The sequence below is a fragment of the Bombina bombina genome, chromosome 1 (assembly GCF_027579735.1).
Source record: "Bombina bombina isolate aBomBom1 chromosome 1, aBomBom1.pri, whole genome shotgun sequence".
Lineage (NCBI taxonomy): Eukaryota > Metazoa > Chordata > Amphibia > Anura > Bombinatoridae > Bombina > Bombina bombina.
Window position 1 is genome coordinate 103571746 of NC_069499.1, and position 24961 is coordinate 103596706.

The window sequence follows — 24961 nt, forward strand, 5'->3', positions numbered from 1 at the left end:
TCGGACTGTTGTTAACTAACAGTCATCGATCTCGCTGCTATTCGGCTTTTTACCATCTTTATTTATACCCTGTAACTAAACGCCACCACTATACTAAAATGTTTAACCCCTATCCCGCCGCTCCCGGACCCCGCCGCAACTAAATAAAGTTTTTAACCCCTATCCCGCTGCTCCCGGACCCCGCTGCCACTAAATAAACATTTTCATTCTCTTTTAAGGAAGTAGTGTTAACCTTACGTATTGAGGAGTCTAGTTCTCCTTATATCTAAGTTGATATTCATTTAAACTCTGTGTTTAAAGATTTCTAAGGTTGCTCCTGTGGTTTTTTTCCTATTCTAGATGCTATCTGTAATATGTTTGCTAAAGAATGGTCTAAACCTTGTTCCTTTTTGGGAATGTACTGCTATTCCTATGGAAGATAGTACCTATTTTTTTCAGGATCCTTTAAGGACGCCTGAATCTTACCTTAGAAGAGCATATTTGCATACTGTTTATATTCTTAGGATGATGTTGCTACTGCTTCAACTTTCTGGTTGGACAGTCAGCATAGCAGTTATCAGATTCTGAATTATATAACATTGTTTTTTGCTTCAATATGTGAATAATTTTATTTATGATACTGTATTTGATGTCATTAAAGATAAATGTCAAATCTATGTTTTTAGCTATTCTATTTAGAAGAGCTTTATGGTTTGATTCTTGAAATTCTGACATGGTGCCTAAATATAGATTATTATCTCTATCTTTTCAGAGTAATAATTTGTTTGGTTCTCAATTGGATTGTATTATCTCTATTATATCTGGGGACAAGGAAGTTTTTTCTGCCCTTAGATAAGTAATTTAAGGGTAAATTTTAAGCTCTCATTTGTTTTCGTTCCTTTCGTCAGAATAGAGAACAGAAAACCTCTCATTTCCCTAAGGCTTCTGGCTCTAATTAGACTATCTCCGAATTGGAATAATTCCAAGCCTTATAAGAAACAAATTTAAGTCTGCATGTAGGTGCGGCCCTGAAACCAATTCTTCTGGTGTGGAGGGGGCAGATTAAGTTATTTCAAGACATTTGGACAGGTTCAGTCCAAAATCATTAGAATATTGTTTCTCAAGGGATCAAATAGATTTTAGAATGAGATCTTCCTTGGGAAGATTCTTTCTTTCTCATGTTGCAACAAACCCTGTAAAGGCTCAGGCTTTTCTGAAATTTGTTTCAGAACTTGAGTTTTCAGGGGTGATTGTACCAGTTCCTCAGCAGGAACAGGGATTGGACTTCTATTTTCAATCTATTCATTGTCTCTAAGAGGGAAGATTTTTTTCAGGTCCAATCCTGAAATTGAAAACTTTAAATCATTTTGTAAGGGTCCCAACTTTCAAGATGGTGACTATAAGGACTATTCTACCTTTTGTTTAGCAAGGTTTTTTTATTATCCACTATAGACTTGCAGGTCGCTTATTTTCACTTTTTTGATTCATCCAGACCACTATTGTTTTCTGAGATTCTTTTTTCTAGACAAGCATTACCAATTTGTTGCTTTTCCATTTAGCCTAGCAACAGCACCAAGATTTTTCTCGAAGGTTCTTGGTGGTGTTCTTTCTGTAATCAGATGGTAAGGTATTGCAGTGTTTTTGGGCAATATCTTGATACTAGTTCAGTTTTTTCTTTTAGCTGAATCTCACACGAAACAATGTTGTTTCTTCAAGTATATGGTTGGAGGATCGATTTACCTAAGAGTTTCTTGATTTTTTAGCTAAGGTCATCTTCTTAGGTTTCCAAAATAGATTCAGTGTCCATGGCTTTTTCTCTAACAGACAAGAGATGAATGAAATTGCTCTTAGCTTGTCTAAACTTTTAGTCTCTATAATTCTCTTTAGTGTTTATGTGACAAAAAGTTTTAGGTCTTATGATCACTGCATCGGACGCAATCTCCTTTGCTTATTTTCATATGCAACTTCTACAGCTTTTGCATGTTGCACAAGTGGTGCATTGATTATACTCAGTTATCACAGTTGATATACTTTAATCCCAACACTTAGCTTTCTCTGACTGCTTTAACCATCACCTTATTGTTTAAAGGGGCCTCCTTTGTTCGTCCTTCCTGGATTTTGATCAAAACAGATCAAGTCTTTCAGGTTGAGGAGCGGTCTGGGGATCTCTGACAGCACAAGGTGTTTGGAATCCTCAAGAGGAGAGGTTTCCAATCAATATTTAGAACTCTGCTATTTTTAGAGCTCTTCAGGCTTGGCTTCTATTTGAAGAGAGAACTTTACTTTTTTTTTTCAATCAGACAATGTCACAGACAGTGGCATATGTCAATCATCCATGGGGACTTGCAGTCCTTTAGCGATGAAAGAAGTATCTTTGATATTTTCTTGTGCAGAATCCAACTCTTGTCAAGACTTTGCGATTCATATCTCCGGTGTAGACAATGGGAAAGCGGATTATTTCAGCCGTCATTTTATTCATCCGGGGAGTGGTTTCTCCATCCAGATGTGTTTTTTTTTCTTCAAATGTACAGATGTGGGGTCTTCTAGAAATAGATCTGTTGGCCTCTAGCCTGAACAGGAATCTTCAGATACCTTTCCTGGTTTGGTGATTTTCAGGCGGAAATGATGAATGCTTTAGCAGTTCTCTGTTTTCTCAACCAGCTTTCTTTTTTCCGTCTCTGGTTCTTCTTCCAAAGGGTGATCTCCAAGATCATAATGGAACAATCTTATGTGTTTCTGATAGCACCAGCATGGCTTTTCAGGTTTTGGCATGCAGACTTTGTCCGAATGTCCAGTTGCCAGCTTTGGTCTCTTTTTATAGGCCCAGTTTTTAATAGGATCTCAAATTTCTAAAATTTGAAGGCATGGAATTTGAACACTTACAGCCAGATTACGAGTTTGCGTTATGAGGGGTGCGGTGCTAACTTGCACGTTATTGTCACCGGTCACTTTCCTACAGCGCTGGTATTACAGGTTTTCCTAAGCCCGGCGCTATCAGGCAAGAAGTGAGTGTAGAGCAAAATTGTGCTCCATACCGCACTCCAATACCAGCGCTGCTTAAGTCAGTGGTGAGTTGGTTGTACGTGCTCGTGCACGATTTCTCCATAGACATCAATGGGGAGAGCCGACTGAAAAAAAGACTAACACCTCCAATAAAGCATCGTAAAGCTCCGTAACGCAGCCCCATTGATTCCTATGGGGAAACTAAATTTATGTTTACACCTAACACCCTAACATGAACCCCGAGTCTAAACACCCCTAATCTTACAATTATTAACCCCTAATCTGCCACCCCCAACATCGCCGACACCTACATTATACTTATTAACCCCTAATCTGCCACTCTGGACATCGCCGCCACTTACATTATACTTATTAACCCCTAATCTGCTGCCCCCAACATCACCGACACCTACATTATATTTACTAACCCCTAATCTTCCTCCCCCAATGTCGCCGCCACCTACCTACATTTATTAACCCCTAATCTGCCGCCCCCAACTTTGCCGCCACTATAATAATCATATTAACCTCTAAACCGCCGAACTCCCGCATCGCAAACATTAGTTAAATATTATTAACCCCTAATCTGCCGCCCCTAACATCGCCGCCACCTACCTACAATTATTAACCCCTAATCTGCTGCCCCAACGTTGCCGCCACTACTATATTATATTTATTAACCCCTAAACCTAAGTCTAACCCTAACACCCCCTAACTTAAATATAATTAAAATAAATATAATTAAAACCTACAATTAATAACTAAATAATTCCTATTTAAAACTAAATACTTACCTGTAAAATAAACCCTAAGCTAGCTACAATATAACTAATAGTTACATTGTATATATCTTAGGTTTTATTTTTATTTCACAGGTAAGTTTGTATTTATTTTAACTAGGTAGAATAGTTACTAAATAGTTATTAACTATTTACTAACTACCTAGCTAAAATAAATACAAATTTAGCTGTAAAATAAAACCTAACCTAAGTTACACTAACACTTAACACTACACTACAATTAAAGGGACACTGTACCCAATTTTTTTCTTTTGTGATTCAGATAGAGCATGACATTTTAAGCAACTTTCTAATTTACTCCTATTATCACATTTTCTTCATTCTCTTGGTATCTTTATTTGAAATGCAAGAAAGTAAGTTTAGATGCCGGCCCATTTTTGGTGATCAACCTGGGTTGTTCTTGCTGATTGGTGGATAAACTCATCCACCAATAAAAAAAAGTGCTGTCCAGAGTTCTGAATAAAAAAACAGCTTAGATGTCTTCTTTTTAAAATAAAGATAGCAAGAGAATGAAGAAAAATTGATAATAGGAATAAATTAGAAAGTGGCTTAAAATTGCATGCTCTATCTGAATCATGAAAGAAAAAAATTGGGTTCAGTGTTCCTTTAAATAAATTACCTAAATTAAATACAATTAAATAAATTATATAAAATTACCTAAATTACAAAAACACCCCCACTAAATTACACAAAATAAAAAACAAATTACAAGATATTTAAACTAATTACACCTAATCTAATAGCCCTATCAAAATAAAAAAATCCCCCCCAAAATAAAAAAACCCCTAGCCTAAACTAAACTACCAATAGCCCTTAAAAGGGCCTTTTGCGGGGCATTGCCCCAAAGAAATCAGCTCTTTTACCTGAAAAAAAAAATACAAACAACCCCCCAACAGTAAAACCCACCACCCATACAACCAACCCCCCAAATAAAACCCTAACTAAAAAAACCTAAGCTTCCCATTGCCCTGAAAAGGGCATTTGGATGGGCATTTAGCTCTATTGCAGCCCAAAGCCCTAACCTAAAAATAAAACCCACCCAATAAACCCTTAAAAAAACCTAGCACTAACCCCCTGAAGATCCACTTCCAGTTTTAAAGATCCAACATCCATCGTCAACGAAGCCGGGAGAAGTCCTCATCGAAGCGGCAAGAAGTCCTCAACGATGCCGGGAGAAGTGGTCCTCCAGACGGGCAGAAGTCTTCATCCAGACGGCATCTTCTATCCTCATCCAGCCAGCACGGAGCAGATACAACTTCAAGACATCTGGCGCGGAGCATCCTCTTCGAACGAAGTCTTCTTCCCGAATGAAGGTTTCTTTAAATGACATCATCCAAGATGGCTTCCCTTAGATTCCGATTGGCTGATAGAATTCTAGCCAATGTTTATTATGTTTATTGTAGTGGCGGCGATGTCGGGAGTGGCAGATTAGGGGTTAATAATTTTCTTTTAGTGTTTGCGATGCGGGAAGGCCTCGGTTTACGGGTTAATAGGTAGTTTATGGGTGTTAGTGTACTTTTTAGCACTTTAGTTATGAGTTTTATGCTACAGCTTTATAGTCTAAAACTCATAACTACTGATTTTAGAATGTGTTACGAATCTTGCGGGATAGGCTGTACCACTCACTTTTTGGCCTAAAAAAAAAAAAGTTTGTAATACCGGCGCAATGGAAGTCCTATTGAAAAAAGACTTTACGCAAATTGCGTAAGTTGACCTGCGGTAAGGCAAAAAAAGTGTGCGGGACAGCTGTACCTACAAGACCCGTAATAGCAGCGGTAGTAAAAAAGCAGCATTATGAGGCTTAACGCTGCTTTTTTACTCATAATGCAAGACTCGTAATCTAGCCGTTAGTTTTTATTCATAGAAGTTTCAGTTATTTTTTCTCTATGATACAGGTATATGAATCGGTTTCAAAGGGTTTGGAAATCCTATATTTTTTTAGGGTTTGGAAATCCTATATTTCATGGTGTTACACTCATGATTATTCTTGGCATTCTTTTGAATTCCTAGGATTTTACAGTTTCTTCAGGATGATCTGAATTCTGGTTTTTGTATGTAAATCCTTTGAAAGGATAAATCTCTGCTTTTTTTGTCTTATTTCATAAACAGATTGTTCAGCTTCCTGATTTTCACTGTTTGCTTCAGGTTTTGTTTCATATCAAGCCTGGTATTAATTCAATTTCTCCTCCTTGGAGTCTCGATTTGGTTTTTAAGTTTTTGCAGGTTTTTCCTTTGGAGTCTCTGCATTCTTTGGTTATTTATTTGGTTTTCTCTTCTGCTAGAAGAGTTTCCGTATTGTCTGTTCTCTCTTGTGAGTCTCCTTATCTGATTTCCATCAAGATAAGCTGTTTTGCGAGATACGTCTTACATTTTACATTTTGCATTAAGTTGTGAATTTTTAACAACATTAATGGAGAGATTGTTTCTTCTTTGTGTCCTATTCCTACATTCTTTGTATGTGGTATGAATTTTGCAAGATTATGTTGAAACTACTTAGATTTCAGTAAGACTTCTAGTCTATTTGTTATTTTCTCTGGTATCAGAAAAAGTCTGAAAGCTTCTGCCATTTCCTTGACATCTTGGTCGGAGCTTTTGATTTTCAAAGCTTATTTGGAGGAGGAGCAGTATTCGCCTCAGCGTATTACAACTCATTCTACTAGATCAGTCGCTATATCTTGGGTTTTCAAGAATGAAGCTTCAGTTGATCAAATTTATCTTTGTATATTTTTACTATAATTTTACCTTTTTGATGTGTTTGCTTCTTTTGAAGTAGTCTTTGGTAGAAAGGTTCTTCAGGCAGATGTCTGTTTGTTTCTAGTGCCTATGATTTGAGTTTTTATAATTTTTATGAAAAACTTAATTATTATTTGGATTTAATTTCTCAGCGTAAATAGCTGTTTTTATTTTATCCCTCCCTCTCTAGTGACTCTGTGGACTTCCACATCTTGGGTATTATATCCAATACCTCACTAGCTCATGGACTCTTGCCACTTACATGAAAGAAAACATAATTTATGTAAGAACGTACCTGATAAATTAATTTCTTTCATAGTGGCAAGAGTCCATGAGACCCGCCCTATTTTTTGGTGGTTATGATTTTTTTTGTATAAAAGCACTTTTTTCCCAGTTCCCTTTTTTATGCTTTTTACTCCTTTTTACACCTCACTAAGTTAAACTAAGGTATGTGTGTGTGGGAGGCATTTTGAGGCCCCACCCTGGTAGGAATGTATTTCCCATACGTCACTAGCTCATGGACTCTTTCCACTATGAAAGAAATTAATTTATCAGGTAAGTTCTTACATAAATTATGTGTGTGTATATATATATATATATATATATATATATATATATATATATATATATATATATATATATAGTTCAAATTTCTCTTGTTTTTTTTTTCCAGTTTGTGGTGTGGGTGGTCAGATTATAGTAACAAACTGAATATTTCAGACTTGTTTGCACAGGATTTTAAATGGATAAATCTTTTTTCTTTTATACCAGTGTTTGGAAAGAGCCATGAAGTTTGCATTTGAGGAGTTCCATCTGTGGTACCAGTTTGCCCTCTCACTGATGGCTGCAGGAAAGGTGATTGACACTTCTTGTATTCAGTACAATTAGTTTGTAGTAATGAATACTATATGCATTATACAAAACATGGCTTAAAAGTGTTAAACACATAGTTACAGTATACAGTTGCACTCCTGGAACACCACAACTTTGTATTTAACCCCTTTGCAGAAGTAAGACATTTAGTAAAAGAAAACATTTTATTTACTTATAAAATATTCTAACAACATAGAGCTCATTATGTTTACAGTCAAGCCTGTTACATGGTAGACCAGCGATGGGGAAACTTGGCCCCCCAGATGTTTCAGAACTACATTTCCCTAAGCATCATGGGAAATGTTGTTCTGAAACATCTGGAGTGCCAAGGTTTGCCACCACTGTGCTAGACTGTTAATTCTTAGAGCAGTGTAATCATTTTACATCTGACCACTGATTGGCTGCAGGAAAAGAGACCAGTTAAACTTACTCATGTTTTCATGCCTGAACTAGCTTTGCAAAAGCATAGACATTTTACTAATTAACAGTTAAAATTAATTTGGAGACATGTTTTCTCTTGTTAGGTGTATCCAGTCCACGGATCATCCATTACTTGTGGGATATTCTCCTTCCCAACAAGAAGTTGCAAGAGGATCACCCACAGCAGAGCTGCTATATAGCTCCTCCCCTAACTGCCATACCCAGTCATTCTCTTGCAAGCTCTCAACATAGCTGGAGGTAGTAAGAGGAAAGTGGTAAAATATAGTTAGTTTTTTCTTCAATCAAAAGTTTATTGTTTTTAAATGGTACCGGAGTGTACTATTTTATCTCAGGCAGCATTTAGAAGAAGAATCTGCCTGCATTTTTCTATGATCTTAGCAGAAGTAACTAAGATCCACTGCTATTCTCACATATGTCTGAGGAGTGAGGTAACTTCAGAGGGAGAATGGCGTGCAGGGTATCCTGCAATAAGGTATGTGCAGTTAAGTTTTTCTAGGGATGGAATTTGCTAGAAAATGCTGCTGATACCGGATTAATGTAAGTTAAAGCCTAAATACAGTGATTTAATAGCGACTAGTATCAGGCTTGCTATCAGAGGTATATACTCTGATTAATGTGCAATATAAAATGTTTGCTGGCATGTTTAATCGTTTTTATATATGCTTTGGTGATAAAACTTATTGGGGCCTAGTTTTTTCCACATGGCTGGCTTTATTTTTGCCTAGAAACAGTTTCCTGAGGCTTTCCCCTGTTATAGTATAAAAGTTACAGTTGGTGCAGTTAAAATTACAAACTGTGACATTCAGCTTCCCTCAGCAGTCCCCTGCATGCTATAGGACATCTCTGAAGGGCTCAAAAGGCTTCAAAAGTAGGAGCTGTGGCAGTTGTTATGACTGTTTAAAAAACATATTTTTCGTTTTGTTAATCTGTTTTTTGTATTAAGGGGTTAATCATCCATTTGCAAGTGGGTGCAATGCTCTGCTAACTTGTTACATACACTGTAAAAATTTCGTTAGTTTAACTGCCTTTTTTCACTGTTATTTCAAATTTTGGCAAAATTTGTTTCTCTTAAAGGCACAGTAACGTTTTTTTTTTTTTTTAAATTGCTTGTTAACTTGATTTAAAGTGTTTTCCAAGTTTGCTAGTCTCATTGCTAGTCTGTATAAACATGTCTGACATAGAGGAAACTCCTTGTTCATTATGTTTAAAAGCCATGGTGGAACCCCATAGGAGAATGTGTACTAAATGTATTGATTTCACTTTAAACAATAAAGATCAGCTGTTATCTTTAAAAGAATTATCACCAGAGGATTCTGACGAGGGGGAAGTTATGCCGACTAACTCTCCCCACGTGTCGGACCCTTTGACTCCCGCTCAAGGGACTCACGCTAAAATTGCGCCAAGTACATCAAAGACGCCCATAGCGATTACTTTGCAGGACATGGCGGCAATCATGGATAATACCCTGTCAGCGGTATTAGCCAGACTGCCTGAATTCAGAGGAAAGCGCAATAGCTCTGGGGTTAGACGTAATACAGAGCGCGCAGATGTTTTAAGGCCCATGTCTGATACTGCGTCACAATATGCAGAAGATGAGGAAGAGCTTCAGTCTGTGGGTGACGTCTCTGACTCGGGGAAACCTGATTCAGATATGTCTACTTTTAAATTTAAGCTTGAGAACCTCTGGGTGTTGCTTGGAGAGGTTTTAGCTGCTCTGAATGACTGTGACACAATTGCAGTGCCAGAGAAATTGTGTAGACTGGATAAATACTATGCGGTGCCGGTGTGTACTGATGTTTTTCCAATACCTAAAAGGTTTACAGAAATTATTACTAAGGAGTGGGACAGACCCGGTGTGCCGTTTTCCCCCCCTCCTATTTTTAGAAAAATGTTTCCAATAGACGCCACCACACGGGACTTATGGCAGACGGTCCCTAAGGTGGAGGGAGCAGTTTCTACTTTAGCAAAGTGTACCACTATCCCTGTCGAGGACAGTTGTGCTTTTTCAGATCCAATGGATAAAAAATTAGAAGGTTACCTTAAGAAAATGTTTATTCAACAAGGTTTTATCCTGCAGCCCCTTGCATGCATTGCTGCTGTCACTGCTGCTGCGGCGTTCTGGTTTGAGTCTCTGGAAGAGGCCTTTCAGACAGCTACTCCATTGACTGAAATACTTGACAAGCTTAGAACACTTAAAGGGACAGTCTAGTCCAAAAAAAACTTTCATGATTCAGATAGGGCATGTAATTTTAAACAATTTTCCAATTTACTTTTATCACCAATTTTTCTTTGTTCTCTTGGTATTCTTAGTTGAAAGCTTAACTTATGAGGTTCATATGCTAATTTCTTGGACCTTGAAGGCCGCCTCTTAAGAATGCATTTTAACAGGTTTTTCACCACTAGAGGGTGTTAGTTCATGTTTTTCATATACATAACACCGTGCACGTGAAGTTACCTGGGAGCCATCACTGATTGGCTAAACTGCAAGTCTGTCAAAAGAACAAATAAAGGGGCAGTCTGCAGAGGCTTAGATACAAGATAATCACAGAGGTAAAAAATATATAAATATAACTGTGTTGGTTATGCAAAACTAGGGAATGGGTAAACAAGGGATTATCTATCTTTTAAAACAATAACAATTCTGGTGTAGACTGTCCCTTTAAGCTAGCTAATTCTTTTGTTTCTGATGCCATTGTTCATTTGACTAAACTAACGGCTAAGAATTCTGGATTCGCCATCCAGGCGCGTAGGGCGCTATGGCTTAAATCTTGGTCAGCTGACGTGACTTCAAAGTCTAAATTACTTAACATTCCCTTCAAGTGGCAGACCCTATTCGGGCCTGGTTTGAAGGAAATTATTGCTGACATTACTGGAGGTAAGGGTCATACCCTTCCTCAGGACAGGGCCAAATCAAGGGCCAAACAGTCTAATTTTCGTGCTTTTTGAAACTTCAAGGCAGGTGCAGCATCAACTTCCTCTGCTACAAAACAAGAGGGAACTTTCGCGCAATCCAAGCCGGCCTGGAAATCTAACCAGGCCTGGAGCAAAGGCAAGCAGGCCAGAAAGCCTGCTGCTGCCTCTAAGACAGCATGAAGGAACGGCCCCCTATCCGGCAGCGGATCTAGTAGGGGGCAGACTTTCTCTCTTCGCCCGGGCGTGGGCAAGAGATGTTCAGGATCCCTGGGCGTTGGAGATCATATCTCAGGGATATCTTCTAAACTTCAAAGCTTCCCCCCCACAAGGGAGATTTCACCTTTCGAGATTATCTGTAAACCAGATAAAGAAAGAGGCATTCTTATGCTGTGTGCTAGACCTCCTAATAATGGGAGTGATCCATCCAGTTCCACAGATGGAACAAGGACAGGGATTTTATTCAAATCTGTTTGTGGTTCCCAAAAAAGAGGGAACCTTCAGACCAATTTTGGATCTAAAGATCTTAAACAAATTCCTCAGAGTTCCATCGTTCAAAATGGAAACTATTCGGACAATCCTACCTATGATCCAGGAGGGTCAGTACATGACCACAGTGGATTTGAAGGATGCTTACCTTCACATACCGATTCACAAAGATCATCATCGGTTCCTAAGGTTTGCCTTTCTAGACAGGCATTACCAGTTTGTGGCTCTTCCCTTCGGGTTAGCTACAGCCCCAAGAATTTTTACAAAGGTTCTGGGATCTCTTCTGGCGGTCCTAAGACCATGGGGCATAGCAGTGGCCCCTTATCTAGACGACATCCTGATACAGGCGTCAAACTTCCAAATTGCCAAATCTCATACGGACATAGTGTTGGCATTTCTGAGATCGCATGGGTGGAAAGTGAACGAGGGAAAGAGTTCTCTATCACCCCTCACAAGGGTTTCCTTCCTAGGAACTCTGATAGATTCTGTAGAAATGAAAATTTACCTGACGGAGTCCAGGTTATCAAAGCTTCTAAATTCCTGCCGTGTTCTTCACTACATTCCGCGCCCCACGGTGGCTCAGTGCATGGAAGTGATCGGCTTAATGGTAGCGGCGATAGACATAGTGCCATTTGCGTGCCTACATCTCAGACCGCTGCAATTATGCATGCTCAGTCAGTGGAATGGGGATTACACAGATTTGTCCCGTCTGCTAAATCTGGATCAAGAGACCAGAGATTCTCTTCTCTGGTGGCTATCTCGGGTCCATCTGTCCAAAGGTATGACCTTTCGCAGGCCAGATTGGACAATTGTAACAACAGATGCCAGCCTTCTAGGTTGGGGTGCAGTCTGGAATTCCCTGAAGGCTCAGGGATCGTGGACTCAGGAGGAGAAACTCCTCCCAATAAATATTCTGGAGTTAAGAGCAATATTCAATGCTCTTCTAGCTTGGCCTCAGTTAGCAACCCTGAGGTTCATCAGATTTCAGTCGGACAACATCACGACTGTGGCTTACATCAACCATCAAGGGGGGACCAGGAGCTCCCTAGCGATGTTAAAAGTCTCCAAGATAATTCGCTGGGCAGAGACTCACTCTTGCCATCTATCAGCGATCCATCTCCCAGGTGTAGAGAACTGGGAGGCGGATTTTCTAAGTCGTCAGACTTTTCATCCGGGGGAGTGGGAACTCCATCCAGAGGTGTTTGCTCAATTGGTTCATCGTTGGGGCACACCAGAATTGGATCTCATGGCGTCTCGCCAGAACGCCAAGCTTCCTTGTTACGGATCCAGGTCCAGGGACCCAGAAGCGACGCTGATAGATGCTCTAGCAGCACCGTGGTTCTTCAACCTGGCTTATGTGTTTCCACCGTTTCCTCTGCTCCCTCGACTGATTGCCAAAATCAAACAGGAGAGAGCATCGGTGATCTTGATCGCGCCTGCGTGGCCACGCAGGACCTGGTATGCAGACCTGGTGGACATGTCATCCTTTCCACCTTGGCCTCTGCCTCTGAGACAAGACCTTCTACTACAAGGTCCTTTCAATCATCCAAATCTAATTTCTCTGAGACTGACTACCTGGAGATTGAACTCTTGATTTTATCAAGACGTGGCTTCTCCGAGTCAGTCATTGATACCTTAATACAGGCACGAAAGCCTGTAACCAGGAAAATCTACCATAAGATATGGCGCAAATATCTTCATTGGTGTGAATCCAAGAATTACTCATGGAGTAAGGTTAGGATTCCTAGGATATTGTCCTTTCTCCAAGAGGGTTTGGATAAAGGATTATCAGCTAGTTCTTTAAAGGGACAGATTTCTGCTCTGTCTATCCTTTTGCACAAGCGTCTGGCAGAGGTTCCAGACGTCCATGCATTTTGTCAGGCTTTGGTTAGAATTAAGCCTGTGTTTAAACCTGTTGCTCCTCCATGGAGCTTAAACTTGGTTCTTAAGGTTCTTCAAGGAGTTCCGTTTGAACCCCTTCATTCCATTGATATCAAACTTTTATCTTGGAAAGTTCTGTTTTTGATGGCTATTTCCTCGGCTCGTAGAGTCTCTGAGTTATCAGCTTTACAATGTGATTCTCCTTATCTGATTTTACATACAGATAAAGTAGTTCTGCGTACAAAACCTGGGTTTTTACCTAAGGTAGTTTCCAACAAGAATATCAATCATTGTGTCCTAATCCTTCTTCAAAGAAGGAACGTCTTTTACATAATTTGGACGTAGTCCGTGCTTTAAAGTTTTACTTACAAGCGACTAAAGATTTTCATCAAACATCTTCCCTGTTTGTTGTTTACTCTGGACAGAGGAGAGGTCAAAAGGCTTCGGCAACCTCTCTTTCTTTTTGGCTTCGGAGCGTAATACGCTTAGCCTATGAGACTGCTGGACAGCAGCCCCCTGAAAGGATTACAGCTCATTCTACTAGAGCTGTGGCTTCCACCTGGGCCTTTAAAAATTAGGCTTCTGTTGAACAGATTTTCAAAGCGGCGACTTGGTCTTCGCTTCATACCTTTTCAAAATTTTGCAAATTTATTACTTTTGCTTCTTCGGAGGCTATTTTTGGGAGAAAAGTTCTACAGGCATTGGTCCCTTCCGTTTAAGTACCTGCCTTGTCCCTCCCTTCATCCGTGTACTTTAGCTTTGGTATTGGTATCCCACAAGTAATGGATGATCCGTGGACTGGATACACCTAATAAGAGAAAACATAATTTATGCTTACCTGATAAATGTATTTCTCTTGTGGTGTATCCAGTCCACGGCCCGCCCTGTCCTTTTAAGGCAGGTCTAAATTTTAAACTACAGTCACCACTGCACCCTATGGTTTCTCCTTTCTCGGCTAGTTTCGGTCGAATGACTGGATATGGCAGTTAGGGGAGGAGCTATATAGCAGCTCTGCTGTGGGTGATCCTCTTGCAACTTCCTGTTGGGAAGGAGAATATCCCACAAGTAATGGATGATCCGTGGACTGGATACACCACAAGAGAAATAAATTTATCAGGTAAGCATAAATTATGTTTTTTATGCAGACCTTTGCAATGTGCTAAATTGTTCCTATACTAAACATAAAAAAATGCCTTCAATATCCCTTTAAGACTCAATTTATAAACACGAACATACAATTTCACAACATATTCCTTGTTATTTATGATTTATAATATTAAAGGGATACTGAACCCAAATTTATTTTTTCATGATTCAGATAGAGCATGGAATTTTAAGCATCTTTCTAATTTACTCCTATTATCAAATTTTCTCCGTTCTCTTGCTATCTTTATTTTAAAAGCACCATGGATAGCGCTTGCTTATTGGAGGCTTACATTTACCCACCAATAAGCAAGCATAACCCAGGTTCTCAACCAAAAATGGGCCGGCTCCTATGCATCACATTCCTGCTTTTTAAATAAAGAAACGAAGAAAAATTGACGATAGGAGTAAATTAGAAAGTTGCTTAAAATTGCATTCTCTATCTGAATCATGAAAGAAAAAAAATTGGGTTTAGTGTCCCTTTAATTTGTAGAGACTTGTTGAGAAATGTGGATATTCTCTGAGAATTACAATATTTGTGATCACAATAAGTGATAGCTGCTGGCTATATTTGTAATTTAATTGATTTTTTTTGTGGGGGGGGGGGCTTATATGTTACTTATTTATGTGTTCATGTAAACAGTTTCAGCTGCTACAAGTTTGTTCTCATTTTGAACACAGTTTTAAGTCGATATTCTATCTGAAATGAGCTACTGCACATAATACCCTCCAGACACAGGCCCAAGTGGAGCCCAAAATGTTGCTATTGTATGTTAAAGGGACATGAAATGTTTTATTTCATGATACAGAGCATGCAATTTCAAATAACTTTTAAATGTATTTCTGTTGTGTATTTTGTTTAGTACTCTTTGTCTCTTTTGTTGAAAAGTATACCTAGGTAGGCTCAGAAGCTGCTGATTGGTGGCTGCACATATATGCCTTTTGTCATTGGCTTTCAGATAGTTCACGGTAGTGCTCCTTCAACAAAGCATACCAAAAGAATGAAGGAAAATAGAAGTATATCCATTGTACTTCACGTAACCAAGCCCATAATGTGCAGATGGTTATTTGACTGATACTAAAATCCCTATTTCTCTTTGCACATTTAGTCTGCCCGAGCTGTAAAGATTTTAAAAGAATGTATACGCCTAAAACCAGAGGATGCCACTATACCACTTCTTGCTGCCAAGCTGTGCATGGGCTCCTTGCATTGGGTAAGTTTGTTTAATACTGTTTAAAGTCACTGATGACGTCATTAAAGGGACAGGAAACACCTTGAGATTGTATTAAAAAATGCTTAGTTATGCTTAGTGAAATAATTAGTAAATATACAGTTCTTCTTTGTTAACATGGTGTGATTTTGCATCTACAGTGATTAGGAGAGATGAATAAAGTTGTAAGATACAGCCACTTTTCTGACAGATTAGCCAATTATGTCACCGCAACTTTGCTTCACTACGCATGCGCTCCACTGCGTCACCGCATTCTCCAGCGCATCACCACATTCCAATCGCCGCAAGTCTGTTAGATCAACCAAGTCTGACCAAAATTTGACTCAGTGCGCATGCGCTCCACTACAGAAGTTAATCTCTACAACGGATCTGCTTGCTAACCCGACATATATACGATGCACTGTAATTGCATCATCTACACTTTTTATTTTTGCTAGGCAAAAAAGATAGTGAAGATGTAGCAATTACAGTGCATCGGATATGTGTTTGATGTGGTGACTTGATGAAGCGCATGCGCACTAAGGAGATTTGTGATGGAATTGGCTAATCTGAGAGTTGGCTGATCTGCCAGGACACCACCATTCGAAGCAGAAATTTTGAGAAGCACACACATTATATGCACTGATCATGCAACATTGTTTTTTATTCTTTAAGTGTCACTGTTATTTCCTCTGAATGGCTGTATTGCCCACCTACATGAAATTAATTTAATTTTTTTAAAAAGCAAGAGGCAGACAACCAAAGACACCCAACAGGTAGTAAACATTCTTTTTGTTATTTATTTTCCAACACTGTAAGGCAAAACAAAATTCAAATACATTTATCTTTATTGTCCCTTTTAAATACTTCTTCAGTCTTTGACATTCATTTTTAATTCTTTCTTATTATTCTCTAAAATTGGATCCCATCCCAGAACGTCAACATGTTTAAATAATGTTTCTTAATTCTCTTAATATCCTAAATTATATATGATCGCAAATGATAAATTGCTCAAGCGATTGATTTCCCTACCATCATTTCTCCAACATAGGTGTGTCCGGTCCACGGCGTCATCCTTACTTGTGGGATATTCTCTTCCCCAACAGGAAATGGCAAAGAGCCCAGCAAAGCTGGTCACATGATCCCTCCTAGGCTCCGCCTTCCCCAGTCATTCTCTTTGCCGTTGTACAGGCAACATCTCCACGGAGATGGCTTAGAGTTTTTTGGTGTTTAACTGTAGTTTTTATTATTCAATCAAGAGTTTGTTATTTTAAAATAGTGCTGGTATGTACTATTTACTCTGAAACAGAAAAGAGATGAAGATTTCTGTTTGTAAGAGGAAAATGATTTTAGCAACCGTTACTAAAATCGATGGCTGTTTCCACACAGGACTGTTGAGAGGAATTAACTTCAGTTGGGGGAAACAGTGAGCAGACTTTTGCTGCTTGAGGTATGACACATTTCTGAGAAAAGTCGGAAAGTATCAAAGCGCCAGCGAACCGGCTGGGTTCAGAATGTAAAACCAATTCCTTTACAATATGGGTTAAGACAAATAATTTATTACAGATTAAAAACAATTTCACAAAACATAAATTCTTTGCAATACTTCTGAGATAGCTTGATGATCTAGAACATTCGTATCTAAACTTAATGTTAAGTAATAGACAGAGTGGATTGATTACGAGTCCACACAGTGTTTTACAATGTTTCACAATGGGTAAGAATACAAATCCAAATCTAAAAAACCTCAATATCTGAACCATTCAGTGATGGCTTTGAGGATTTAGGCATCCGTATCTAAACTTATGCATATGCGATAAACAGAGTGGATTGATTACAAATCCGTACAATGTTTTACAATTATAAAAGTCCAAATGCAAAAACCTGAAATATTCGTTTATACTTCTTAGGAAATCCTTGCAAAATGCTGATTATAAAAATAAAAAATGATATATATAATAAAAAATATTAATAAAACATTCTGGAAACAAATACCTTAAGTATTGTTACTAGCTATAACAATTCTACCGGATAGGTATATATCACAAAGAATATAGAGGTACAGGCTGATCTTGTAGTAGCGCTACCCACTGTAATTGTCAGATCAATCTGCGATAATATTAATTGGAGTTATGACAGGATGTTAAGGTTATATGTCACTGTTAGCTTCTAAATATGTCTGTATAATGTTTGTTAGACACTTGTACCGGGTCCCTTAGGTTGTATGTGACCAGAGTGGAGCCGATCAGCTGCTCCTGTAAAGGATCAGTGACCGTTTCCGCTAGCGGAAAAAATGAGGATGCGTGTTCTGTTTAAGGTGATTCTGTGACAGGTTAATGTGAATTTTCAAATATACATAGAAACTTTATAACACAATAAAAACAATAAACAACTTCAAAATATGCAGTCCATATTCCAAAAGAAGTGTAAATAACAAATCAGTGTTTCCGTGATGGGTGCAAAAATATTCCAATGTGTGTTCAAATTTTAAACCTCAATTGTCACTAGTGACCAACATGATTGCAACCGCCAAAATTTGTGAGCAATAAAAAATAAAAAATATAACATATAAAAATTAAAAAGTCAAAAATCGAAAAAATGTAAAAATAAAAATGTGTAACCAAAAACAACTTTTGTTGAAAGTCAGAGTTTATGTGTTTCCCAATGTGGGTGATTCCTGTCTTCTATGTGCTCTATCAGTCTATATAGAGTATATAGTTGCCTGCAGTGGAGTATGGGCTTCAGCGTCAATAGACTATTTTCAGCTCCAGCGTCACTCAGGTTATTACTTCCTTCTGCCAAAAGAAATAATAATAGTGCAGATTGTTTTTCTAATAGATAAATGATTGGATTGCTACTCACCAGTCGACGCGTTTCGGTCCAACATAGACCTTTTTCAAGACTGGTTTAATGTTAATCTGAGGGTCTTTAAATACCCTTTCCAATACTACCCGTATGTTGATCCCGGAATTGGTTTCCATAGTGATTCCGGGTCATACGGTTTATACTGTTAATTTGTTTTTTCGATCTTATCTGCTTGTATTATATTGCCATAATTTTCAAATTTTATTAGCACTTTATACAATTCTATTATTCTTATGGCTTTAGATGTATTAGTCCGATATTCCCCTGATCTTATTGGTTAACATTTTGCTCCCTTCTGATTCGCTCAGACTTTAGAGGTGTGTAGGAGATGTTGAACCTTATTGGTTCATTGTTCTGTATGCGAAGGTAGATATGTTATGTTTAGCCGATAATCCCCTAATCTTATTGGTTAGTGTTTTGCTCCTTTCTAATTGGCTCAAACTTTGGAGGTGTGTGAGGTGTGTTGAACCTTATTGGTTCATTATTCTGTATGACACGTATGTACATTGTGTTTAGCCTTGTTGGCTCATATTTCTAAAAAAATAGTTCATTAGAATATTTGTAGTTTTGTATGTAGGAGTACTATTTATTTATATTCCTGATTCCATTCTCATTGTAACAACAGCTTTCGATTTAGTCTAGTGTTGCGTTACTGCACTTACGCATCTTTTGTTAATATACTCATGTAGTTATATGCTATTCGTGGTGTTCTATTGATTTACACCATTTCAAATGTTATATATATTGATTGTGACATCATCAGTTTGGTGAACTGTGATGTTAACTATCAGTTTGATGTTTCGTATTTCCTCTATATGATTACTATATATTTCTCCTTTTTTATGTTAGGATCGTTAGTACCTGCCTGCCTAATATGTACTGTGTTATTTGAGGACCGGGGGGAGGGATATGTAGCTTACTGTTTTTCTATGTTATTTGAGGACAAAAGGGGAACAGATTTGTAGCTTTCTGATTACTTTTACACAATCGTAATTCTTAATTTATATTACCCTGTGTGATTATTTCTATCACTAATTTAGTCTTTGTAACTTTTGTTCATTGCTATTCTTGAAATTTGGTTTCCATTAAGAACCCTTTGCCAGAGTAGATGGCCAAATTAATGGTTTTTTTAAACATTCAACATATTTTTTGTGTGAAGTTAAATTCAAGTTTGAGGATTCAATATTGAAATTTGACATACTTTCAGTGGTATGCCGGGAAATACGGGATCTTGACCCAAAGAAGCTAAGTTTGAGAAAGAAAAATCTGTCTGGGAAACAATTTAAAATAATAAACCAACTAGAAAAGAACCAAAACCTCACCATTAAGCCCGCGGATAAGGGTGGTGGAATCGTGGTCATGGACAGAACGAAATATGACATGGAGACAGAGAGGATCCTGGGAGATGAAAATACATATCAGAAATTAAAAGAGAATCCCACTGAGATATATAAAAAGAAACTGATGGATCTCCTTAAAGAAGCAAGTGAAAACAATATTCTGAATGATAGAGAGTACAATTATATCAATGTACAATACCCAAGGACTCCAATAATATACCATCTTCCGAAAATACATAAAGATCTGGAGAACCCCCCCGGTAGACCCATCATATCGGGGATTGGGTCATTAAGCAGCAATTTGTCCGAGTATGTGGACCATCACTTACAAAAATATGTGAGAGAACGTCCATCCTACTTGAGGGACTCTACGGAAATACTAAATCTTCTTGAAGACATCAAATGGGAAGAGGACTTCATTCTGGCCACATGCGATGTGACGGCTCTATATACGAGCATACCCCATGAGGAAGGGTTGAAAGCAGTGAAATTTTATCTTGAGAGAGATGAAGAAATACCATCTATACAATGTGACTTCATATTGGATAGCATCTACTACATCCTACACCACAACTTCTTTTGTAATGATGGCAAGTTCTACCGGCAGATATGTGGGACGGCGATGGGGACCAGGTTCGCGCCCAGCTACGCCAATTTATATATGGCGAAGTGGGAGGAAATCTTCTGGGAATCATGCCCAGCGAGCGCGGACCTGGTCCTCTATCGCCGTTACATAGATGACATCATACTGATCTGGAAAGGATCTCAAGAAGACCTGGAACACACCATCAATGTCATGAACCAAAATGAAGCCAACCTGCATTTCACATACGAGTGGAGCCGGACATCACTGACATACCTGGATCTAAATATAGAGGTAAAGGAAGGTGCCATCGAAACATCGACATACTTCAAAAAGGTGGACAGTAATAACTACGTCCACCAGACTAGTTGTCACCACAGAAATTGGAAGAATAACATTCCGAAAGGGCAATTCCTGAGGATGAGGAAGAATTGCTCGGATCCCCAGAAATGGGAGGAACAAGCACAAACTATAAAAACCAAATTCCTGGAGAGAGGGTATAAGGAGGAACTTTTAGACCAAAAGATAGAAGAAATCAGAGACATCGAGAGGAAGGAATTGACCAAATATAAAAACAAGGTCGACAGAATTGACAACGACGAAGCTATAAATGTGCCAGTAATTACTGAATATAGCGAAAACAGTAAAATCATTGAAGAAATCTTTCGCAAACATTGGAATATACTTATGGACGACGAGGTCCTTGGAGAAAAACTACCACGAAAACCAAAATTTGTATATAGAAGGACTAAAAACTTAAAAAGTAAACTCGCTCCAAGTGTACAAAAGAAAAAACCATTGGAAGTGAAAGATACATTTGGAAAAACAGTAAGAGGCTTTTTTCCTTGCCATACGTGCAAGGCGTGTAAAAATGGGATTAAGACCGCTGAATTCCAATCCAACAACAGCTCTGAAAACTTTAAGATAAAAGACCTCATTCGATGTCAGGACAGGAATGTGGTGTACATACTACAATGCCCATGTGGCTTACAGTATGTAGGACAGACGTCTAGACCTCTAAAGGAAAGAATAAGGGAACATCTTCTGTGCATCGAGAAGATGAACAAAGAGACGGCCCTATATAGACATTTCTCCGAAAAGCATTGTGGAGACATTAAGGCATTGAAATATATCGGAATAAAGAAGGTGGCAAAAAATTGGAGAGGTGGGAACCATGGAAAGCAACTGCTGATTGAAGAATCTAAATGGATATTCTCCCTCGACTGTCTACACCCAAGGGGGTTGAATAATAAGGAAGACTTGTCCCATCTCCTGAATAACACCTGAAGACAGAAGAGACATACATATATATCCTGAGTGAATCGAAAATGAACACCATCTCCTCTCTACACACGTATTCCCTCTCCTGAATAGACACACATCCTCTAAGAGAACCGAGAAGAGAATACCATTCCCTCCCCAAATCCACTCAGCAAAATAAGAAAAGACACACTGCTCTTGAAAGAACTATAGTTGAATGTCACCTCCCTCCTCCCCAAAGAAATTTATAAATCCGGTAGAAAAAGAACAGAAGTTGATGGTAACCCCCTTTCACCCAATTAGAAATATGGAATAATCTGAAAAAGAAGAATGGCCTTTTCCAAGCTATGAAAACGGCGGAGCAGCCGTATTATATCGAGTAGAGAAACAAAAGCCATTTCCGTTCTTTCCTACAAAACGAAACACTCTAATATATAAGAAGTCCTGGCAAGATATATTAAGGGTACACTCCAATGAAGCCGGACGATGTTTATACAACCACTGTTGGAGACCCGATTGAAAAACATCATCCTCCCCTTGGTGGAGACCTGACTGAAACAAAAGCATTCTCCCCTTTGAGAGAAAAAATCTATTACAAAGGACAAAAATACAAGTCTGGTCCAACTAGAAAGTAAGAAGGTTATATTTCTCACTTATTATTTTTAAATGTCTCCAATGTTGGGAGCATAGAAGTCTTCCTCTCATCCTTTTTATAAAAGAAGCATGATTCTGAAGAATCTCCCATCACAGAAGTCCTCCTCTCACTCTATATACAAAAGCCTATACATTTGGGAGCACAATTGTAAAATATCATAATGTATGAAACTAAATTTAGCTCATACTAACCTAAACCTGTACGAAAGCTATGGCCTATAAAAAAGGCTGAATAACTACAAGAGATTTAGGGCCTAACTTAAGCCTTATGAACCACTAATGTCTAAGAGATATTAAATTGAATGGAAGCTAGACCTAAGGCTGCAATAATAACAAGATATAAAAAGAGGTTGAAATGACCCCTAAACTGATATACGTTGTATTCAAATATCCCTATATTATTCTTAGGAAACAGAAGAAAATTGGATCCCCTGAAAAATCGGAAAGTATGTCAAATTTCAATATTGAATCCTCAAACTTGAATTTAACTTCACACAAAAAATATGTTGAATGTTTAAAAAAACCATTAATTTGGCCATCTACTCTGGCAAAGGGTTCTTAATGGAAACCAAATTTCAAGAATAGCAATGAACAAAAGTTACAAAGACTAAATTAGTGATAGAAATAATCACACAGGGTAATATAAATTAAGAATTACGATTGTGTAAAAGTAATCAGAAAGCTACAAATCTGTTCCCCTTTTGTCCTCAAATAACATAGAAAAACAGTAAGCTACATATCCCTCCCCCCGGTCCTCAAATAACACAGTACATATTAGGCAGGCAGGTACTAACGATCCTAACATAAAAAAGGAGAAATATATAGTAATCATATAGAGGAAATACGAAACATCAAACTGATAGTTAACATCACAGTTCACCAAACTGATGATGTCACAATCAATATATATAACATTTGAAATGGTGTAAATCAATAGAACACCACGAATAGCATATAACTACATGAGTATATTAACAAAAGATGCGTAAGTGCAGTAACGCAACACTAGACTAAATCGAAAGCTGTTGTTACAATGAGAATGGAATCAGGAATATAAATAAATAGTACTCCTACATACAAAACTACAAATATTCTAATTAACTATTTTTTTTAGAAATATGAGCCAACAAGGCTAAACACAATGTACATACGTGTCATACAGAATAATGAACCAATAAGGTTCAACACACCTCACACACCTCCAAAGTTTGAGCCAATTAGAAAGGAGCAAAACACTAACCAATAAGATTAGGGGATTATCGGCTAAACATAACATATCTACCTTCGCATACAGAACAATGAACCAATAAGGTTCAACATCTCCTACACACCTCTAAAGTCTGAGCGAATCAGAAGGGAGCAAAATGTTAACCAATAAGATCAGGGGAATATCGGACTAATACATCTAAAGCCATAAGAATAATAGAATTGTATAAAGTGCTAATAAAATTTGAAAATTATGGCAATATAATACAAGCAGATAAGATCGAAAAAACAAATTAACAGTATAAACCGTATGACCCGGAATCACTATGGAAACCAATTCCGGGATCAACATACGGGTAGTATTGGAAAGGGTATTTAAAGACCCTCAGATTAACATTAAACCAGTCTTGAAAAAGGTCTATGTTGGACCGAAACGCGTCGACTGGTGAGTAGCAATCCAATCATTTATCTATTAGAAAAACAATCTGCACTATTATTATTTCTTTTGGCAGAAGGAAGTAATAACCTGAGTGACGCTGGAGCTGAAAATAGTCTATTGACGCTGAAGCCCATACTCCACTGCAGGCAACTATATACTCTATATAGACTGATAGAGCACATAGAAGACAGGAATCACCCACATTGGGAAACACATAAACTCTGACTTTCAACAAAAGTTGTTTTTGGTTACACATTTTTATTTTTACATTTTTTCGATTTTTGACTTTTTAATTTTTATATGTTATATTTTTTATTTTTTATTGCTCACAAATTTTGGCGGTTGCAATCATGTTGGTCACTAGTGACAATTGAGGTTTAAAATTTGAACACACATTGGAATATTTTTGCACCCATCACGGAAACACTGATTTGTTATTTACACTTCTTTTGGAATATGGACTGCATATTTTGAAGTTGTTTATTGTTTTTATTGTGTTATAAAGTTTCTATGTATATTTGAAAATTCACATTAACCTGTCACAGAATCACCTTAAACAGAACACGCATCCTCATTTTTTCCGCTAGCGGAAACGGTCACTGATCCTTTACAGGAGCAGCTGATCGGCTCCACTCTGGTCACATACAACCTAAGGGACCCGGTACAAGTGTCTAACAAACATTATACAGACATATTTAGAAGCTAACAGTGACATATAACCTTAACATCCTGTCATAACTCCAATTAATATTATCGCAGATTGATCTGACAATTACAGTGGGTAGCGCTACTACAAGATCAGCCTGTACCTCTATATTCTTTGTGATATATACCTATCCGGTAGAATTGTTATAGCTAGTAACAATACTTAAGGTATTTGTTTCCAGAATGTTTTATTAATATTTTTTATTATATATATCATTTTTTATTTTTATAATCAGCATTTTGCAAGGATTTCCTAAGAAGTATAAACGAATATTTCAGGTTTTTGCATTTGGACTTTTATAATTGTAAAACATTGTACGGATTTGTAATCAATCCACTCTGTTTATCGCATATGCATAAGTTTAGATACGGATGCCTAAATCCTCAAAGCCATCACTGAATGGTTCAGATATTGAGGTTTTTTAGATTTGGATTTGTATTCTTAC

At 37.9% G+C, this 24961-nt stretch overlaps 1 protein-coding gene across 2 annotated transcripts in view; it reads left to right on the plus strand.

The window, feature by feature from the left end:
• The window catches only part of TTC7B (tetratricopeptide repeat domain 7B), an 840626-nt gene that overhangs the window by 409842 nt on the left and 405823 nt on the right, over nucleotides 1–24961 (plus strand). For both annotated transcript variants that reach the window (XM_053697563.1, XM_053697564.1), the window contains exons 10-11: nucleotides 7287–7370; nucleotides 15362–15466. In XM_053697563.1, the coding sequence (XP_053553538.1) occupies nucleotides 7287–7370; nucleotides 15362–15466 (189 nt within the window). The remainder of the gene's footprint in view (nucleotides 1–7286; nucleotides 7371–15361; nucleotides 15467–24961) is intronic.